The sequence below is a fragment of the Pteropus vampyrus genome, unplaced genomic scaffold (genome assembly GCF_000151845.1).
Source record: "Pteropus vampyrus isolate Shadow unplaced genomic scaffold, Pvam_2.0 Scaffold279, whole genome shotgun sequence".
Lineage (NCBI taxonomy): Eukaryota > Metazoa > Chordata > Mammalia > Chiroptera > Pteropodidae > Pteropus > Pteropus vampyrus.
Window position 1 is genome coordinate 949598 of NW_011889060.1, and position 6978 is coordinate 956575.

Sequence of the window (6978 nt, forward strand, 5' to 3'; positions counted from 1 at the left end):
CCCCGAGGCCTCCCCGACAGCACCCTTCCCGGCTTGAGGCCCAGGCCTTCGCTGGCCTGTGACAGCACCGCTCCGATCTCTGACTGTCTTTACGTGGCCGTCTCTGTGTCTCTTCCCCTCTTCTCCTGAGGGCAGCAGCCACATCTCTACTCCAGCACCTCACCTGAACTGGAACATCTGCAAAGACCCTACTTTAACGTACCTTTTTGGGGGACACAATTCAACGCATAACATTGATCTTTCTATTAGGATTCTAATTGTGCCCATTTATTAATTTAACCATTTAGCAAACAGCTGTATTATTGGCGTAGCCGCTTGAATTCGCTCCAGAATTCTACTGTGGTTTCTCCAAAACTCTTTAGAGGGAGAAAGTCAATAAAACCATGAAGTAGCAACATCGAAAAGCTCCTTTCTCTTTTTCTTCATCTCTCTTCTCCGAGTTTGCATTTGTGTGGTCTCTCCTTTGACCTTTCCATTCAGTAAATAATGAAAATACCCGGAGTTTACCCACTGGAACTGAGAGCTAAGATACTAAAGAGAAGAGAAAACCGGTGGCATTTAGTAAATTCCTCTTCCAGTTCATTAATGCCTCCCTGGTAGTCTACAATTCAGGGCAAGTTCAGGGTCACCATCGGTATTGCTCCGGCCTGCTGACATTTTTCACGGTTCTTAGGTTTGTCCTTGGTCTCTGACCCTGGTCGGGGCAGGTATCCACTCTGCTCGCCCTTCGTGGCTGATGGGAAGTCTCAGCAGTCTATTCATTTCATCCTCCCGTGGCACATCCCAGGCTCCCATGACTTTTCATCTTTCCTTTTGAATGATTCAGAGAAATGCTCACACACTTTTCTTCATGAGAATCTTCTGGCTGATGGGGGCTGGGGTGTGCTGTGGTGTACCTACCTGCCCGGCAGGTCCCCCCACATTTACCTTTCGTGCCTTCGCTGCTGACAGTCAGACGTACTGTCACCACAGATCATGTTTTTTCTTATTCCCTCTCCCCTTTTATTTTCGTGTCATACCTTGGGCTCCTCCTCTGAGACCACTGATCCCTCTTGGCTAATCCTTGCCCTCCCACCTGCTACTGTTGACCTGACTTTCTGTCATGTGTGTTGGTTTCTGAACCTTAAGTTGGAATTTTTGAGTGGCTAATTGCAACTGTTAACTGTGGTTAAAAAAAAAAAAAAACTTGTGAAGTTCTTTATCATCTTAATTATGTTCATGCTTTTAAAAGGTTGTGAAGGTGGTTTCCCTGTTTTCGCCCACAGGCCTTTTTTGAGGTGGGCACCAGGGTTAGATTTGTGGGTGCATTTGTTCCGTGTGGACTTGCAGAAGGGGTCTTAGTTGGCCCCTGAGTCGCCACGCGTACCGCGATAGAAGTCTGGGAACGTGTCGTGTGCATCCCATTGGGCCCTGGAGGTCCAGTTCTGGCCGCGGCGGTGCCTGACTTCTGAGCTAGCCATGCCCGTCTCCTTGGCAAGTCCTTTATTTCCATCGGCAATTCTCAAAAGGGCTGACTTCGCAGGTGCGACGTCTTCGATTTGAGCCTAAGTGTTCACAGCATGAGTGTCGGGGTGAAGGAAGGTTAAAACTGACTGCCCCGAGGCGCTCAGTGGGGGACCTGCCGGTGTTGGGACATTGGAGCCGTTAACCTTCTTTTCTCCACACAGATTTAGTAAACACTGCCAGACCCGACGAGCAAGCCATAATGACTTATGTCTCCTGTTACTATCATGCTTTTGCTGGTGCACAGAAGGTGAGGACGTAAAGCATGGGTCGCTGCTCACCCCTCACCTTCTGTGTCTTAATTTTTTTTTTCAATTGTTTTTCTCCTTTTTCTCCCTCTCCTCCGAGTAAGGAGACCCGTCTGGTTCTGAGGAGACGGTCGTGTGTCCTTTTCAGTCTAGTTTTCTTTGGGACTGACTTTCTGTCCATGCACTGGTATGCCGCTCATGTTCGTCTTCCAGAAGACTCCTTTCTGTTACACAGCCTCACATCCTTCCTGTTAATGTGCTCTGGAAACCCAGTGACTCGGTTTCACTTTAGGGACTTACAAGGTGTCTTCCTAACTTCATTCTGCCCAGCGACTGAGCTGAATTTAAAGTTAAAAAGCAGAAAACGGTGTTGCCAGAGGGGAGGAAGAAAGGCCGTGTGTCACGTGGTTCGGGCTCCTGCCCGCGGTGGCTCAGCGGCTAACACGAGGGGCAGCAAGCGTTGTACTGTGTACAAGCCGAGCGCACCCTTCTCTTTAGATGTTCTGTCGCTCCTGGTGATTTCTGTAAATGGCATGGTAAGTATGTGTAGAGGACATTGCAGACGTGCTTCTCCAGAGAATTTCATCCTCACACCTGCGGGCTGTTTGCAGGGCAGGGAGTTGGCGGTCACAGGGTGGTGCGGAAGGGGACAGCAGGAGGGATGTGTCCCCAGCCTCTGCTGCTATTCCCAGCATCTCGAAAAGTGACATGTGTCACTCAGAGCAGAAGTGGCAGACGACCGGGTCAAGAGGACGTGGGCCCCCCGAGTCGCTAGGAAGTGGCAAGAAGCCCCCCACCCACGAGCACACGGGCTCCCTCGTAAACGCCTCGACTGCACTTTAAAAGCTGGTCAGGCGTGGGGGAGGAGAAAGCTCTCAGTTTGCTTATTCAAGAAACGTTCGAATCATTCCGTTCGCGAACCATCCCAGCAGGTTCGGGATTGTGGGCCCAGGAAACACACAGAAAATCGATGGGCGTAAACCAGCTCGTCCTTCCCTTCGTTCACCCTGGTTTCTGCTCTCGTGTGTGTGTGTGTTCTCTGTGCTGTTTTCCCCCCTCAGACATCGTGAACACCCCCAAACCGGACGAGAGGGCCATCATGACATACGTGTCCTGTTTCTACCATGCTTTTGCGGGCGCGGAGCAGGTACCCAACACGCGTCCATCTGGGGGCTGTGCTGCTCCTCTGCATGCGTGTCCGTTGTGTGTGTGTGTGTGCGTGTGCGCGCTTCACATCTTACCTTGGAATCTAAGTGTTTCGTGGTAACCTAACGTGGCACGTTCCAAACTGAGACTACTTTCTAAAAAACAGCTTTAACTTCGGACAGCTCCTGAAGTGTGTTTACCTCTCTTTCCTTCTAAGAGATTGCCTTTCGTTTCATTAGTATGTCGTGTGACACATTCGTGTGTTAGGAAGCGGCCGACGCCACGAACACTGAGCCACGTCCACTGAGCAGCACGGGGAACTGGCCCGGCCCCCTCCTCGGCCTGGAGAAAGCCTCCTCTGCCCAGTGATTCGCCCTACCGTCTTTCAAGACTGATCTTATTTTAACTGAAATAGGAAAGAGATAACAGTGTTAGAACCTCAAAAACATTCTCATTCCTTAAGACAAATAGCCTGAGGGATATTGTGGGTAAACGTTCTTTCTTTCTCTATATTTATCTGTTTCCGTCTCCTTCCCCCTCGTGTATCTCTACTTGGAGAGTCCCAAGAGACTGGGATGGACAGAGGATGCGTTATTATTCCTGGGGTCTGTTTAAGACCATCACTGGCAGCGATGACCGGAAACCAGCCTACGTGAGGGCCTTAGAGGCGAGGCTTCAGGACAGGCCAGGAAGCCCGATGGGTTCCTGCGGTCACCGTGTTCGCTTTGCCACTCCGGGCCGAGTTTCCCTCCACAAAACGAGGATAGAGAGATAGGACTCACCGACTTCTCACGAAGGTCACACAAAGTCGCAAAGCAAGTCCATCCCGGGGGAGGGTCCCATCCAGCGTGCTCTGCACGTTCACTCCAGGAGAGGCCATCAGTGAGCGCAGTGCGGTGACATACACATTCAGGACCCAGTCGTTTTTGCTTTGGTCCCCAAAGGCTGCCGTCACTCAGAGGCTCTCGCCCCACCGTCCTGAGGTCCGCAGGGCACCTAGGCACACGCTCAGGGACCGGCGATTTCGTTTCCTGACCCCGATATTCATTCCTCTTACTAACGTGCTCAACGTTTCACAAAGCTCGTGTTTTAGACTAATGGTGTCTCCCCGTTGTTCCCGACAGCATACCAGCCTGCCATGTGAGTCTGTGTGAAAACTGTAACAGGTGTGGAACGGTTCGTAGCGTTGAGCAGCCACGCCCTCCGTCGTGTGCCTCTGTGACCTGGAATCCGCAGCACGCCGCCCCCCCCGCCCCCCGTGCTCACGTCATGCATGCCCACCCCTGTCGACAGAGCTGTCCTGTTTACCTATTGTGTTTTACAGGCCGAGACAGCGGCTAACAGGATATGTAAGGTTCTTGCTGTGAATCAAGAGAATGAGAGGCTGATGGAAGAATATGAGAGGCTAGCGAGTGAGGTAAAGGAACCGGCGACCCAGAGTCCTGTCTGTGCCCCCGCAGAGGGTGGGGCGCAGAGGCTGACCACGGGCTGTCACTGTTGCTTTCTTTGCATTTTTCATCTCGGATGGAATGAAAGTAGGAAAATGCAGTTGAACTCGGAGCTGGCTCATCTCGTAGCGGAGTCATTGTGGGCCCGCTAAAGAGCTAACCCCGCGGCCTTTCCTGCCATCCCGAAGCCCAGAGGCAGTCTGCACGTTTGCGAAGGAGAATGCGATTGTATTCTCAGCGGGCGCCCCCGGGCTGGGGCTCCGATGACACACACCACGTTGCCCTGCGTGCTTTTGCCCTGCTTCCTGGGCTCCCGACAGCGGCCAGACCGCTGCCCGTGTCCAGAAGCCTCGTGCACGGACCCCGCTCAGAGCAGCGTGTGCGGGACGTGGCTCGGCCCGTGTGTTTACACAGCTGGAGGGAAACGGGGAAGGCAGGGCCCCCCCGTCCAGATACACGCACTGTTCCCACGATGCCCTTCTGAGCTCGTCAGCCAGGCTCTCGCTTAGAAAAGCACTTTCCATGTTGCTCTTTTGTTCTTATTTTGGCAGCAATAGGAACTCGAGGGTCTTGTCACGGCCACCGTGCCGTTTTCCCCACTCACGTCGTGGTCTGAGTGAGGTTCCCAGCCACGTCGTCCCTAGACGGAACTCGATCGCGATCACAAGTATCAGAAGCCGAATAATTTTGCCCTGACTTGATTTAGCTGATATCTGGTCTGTTCTGGGAAAAGTCCCAGGACACTTGGACTGAACCTTCCCAAGCAGTGGTTTATGTTAATCCGATCTAATGACGCTGAGTTTATGCTTTCCTGCTGCTGCTGTGGGAGGAGTCGGTTTGGCCGTGTTGTTTAATGCCAGTGATCAGCCTCAAGGCCGAAGCATGGCCGGCACCAGAGGACAGTGATCCTCAGTCATCACAGCCCCGTCTCCTCCTCAGACCCTCGGGCTGTGGGCGCATTGCCACTTTGACTAATTTTTATTCTTATCTGTTGTCATTTTCTAACTGGTCGTAAGTGTAAGTTATCGTGGCTTTTTAGCAGGTCATTTCTAAGATGGGTAGGAACTTGAGAAAATACCCTTTGTCCTTAGGAATTCATTCCCGCTCTCATGTAAATTTCCTTGAAAGCCAGATATCAGATTAAAATATACGTTGGCGTTGAGTCAGCCCCAGATCTGCAGTACATTTGTCTGGTAAATAAATTCATTACATTGGAGCTTATTTAAAATACAAATACGTGTTAACGTAAATCAAATTCTTCGCTTATTTTGTTACACTACATTCTGCCATGTCAGGTGTTTTTTTGTTTGTTTTTGTTTTTTTCATTTGAAAGCTCCATCCAGCATTCGTCTGCTACTGTCTGGTCCCCGACTTTCCTGTAAATGTTACATTTTTGTAAACCATGGACCTGTGCCGACTCTAAGTTTTTGACCTGCGTCTGGCGTTGTTGGGGTGACCGCTAGCGGCCGTGGGTGGATGGACGTCTTCGTTCTTGGGCAGGGGCGCTTTTCCTTTCCTGGCAGCCGGGGTATTAACCTGTAGTTTTAGAACCATTAGCTTATCCCACCCCATTGCTAGGTTCCTCTGTTTCTCAGCCAGGGCAGAGGGCTGGTGTTTCAGCAGGACTTTTGTGTTTCGGGAACAGCTTTTGGAATGGATTCGCCGCACCATCCCCTGGCTGGAGAACCGGACCCCTGAGAAGACCATGCAGGCCATGCAGAAGAAGCTGGAGGACTTCCGAGACTACCGTCGGAAGCACAAGCCCCCAAAGGTGCAGGAGAAGTGCCAGCTGGAGATCAACTTCAACACCCTGCAGACCAAGCTGAGGATCAGCAACCGGCCGGCCTTCATGCCCTCCGAGGGCAAGATGGTGTCGGTGAGAGGCTCGGGTGGGGCGCCCCCTCCTTCCTAAAGTCTTCTCCCGATGGGCTGCTGAGGGGGAGCCGTGGCTCCTCCAGCCTCCTCAGGTAGCAGAGGTAAATCTGGCCTTGCAGCCACTTCGTTTGTGGTCTTTCCTCCGACCATGATGCAGCCCCTGACTCCTCACCGTGCTGGCAGGGTGCCTCACAGACAGCGGGCCCTTAATGAGCCCTCACGAAGGGCTCTCGTCCTCTCCTGCCCCCTCACGACTGGCCGCGTGTCCCCACGGGTCCCCCAGCATCCCTGCATGTGCCCTCTGTCCCCTGCTGTCGTGACCCGCCCGTCCCTCCTCCTCGAGGGCTCGGTCCCGCATCCGCCTTCCTCTCCGCTGAATCCCTCGCATCCGCACACGGAGTTCTGTGACTCCTTCCGTGACTCCACGTCTCCCTGTAGCACCGTCCCGGTCCTCGGCTGCCCTTCACAGCTGCACATCTGGAAAGAGGCCTTAAGGGACCGACTTCCGGGTCCTCCCGGCTCCTCTGCTTCTACTCCTCAGCCAGCAGGGAAATGGCTTCTGTCCCCTTCCCTGAGCTGTCCTCACCGAAGTCAGCAATGCCCACGCCGACGGTCCATTCAGTCGTCGCTTCTGTTTTCCCGTTCTCTATGGCTTTGACCTCCCTCCTGAGGTTCCTTCCATTCTGGAACTTACCGTTTGCTTCCTACCTCATCGAGCCCTTTCAGTCACTGCTCGAAGCGTCGCCTCCTCTGCCCAG

The 6978-nt window shown here is 52.9% G+C and overlaps 1 protein-coding gene across 1 annotated transcript in view; it reads left to right on the top strand.

Annotated features, from left to right (window-relative positions):
* ACTN2 (actinin alpha 2) overlaps positions 1 to 6978 on the top strand; it is a 389901-nt gene that overhangs the window by 361368 nt on the left and 21555 nt on the right. Inside the window, exons 9-11 of the mRNA XM_023520821.1 lie at positions 1668 to 1753; positions 4222 to 4314; positions 5991 to 6221. Coding sequence (XP_023376589.1) covers positions 1668 to 1753; positions 4222 to 4314; positions 5991 to 6221 — 410 coding nt within the window. The remainder of the gene's footprint in view (positions 1 to 1667; positions 1754 to 4221; positions 4315 to 5990; positions 6222 to 6978) is intronic.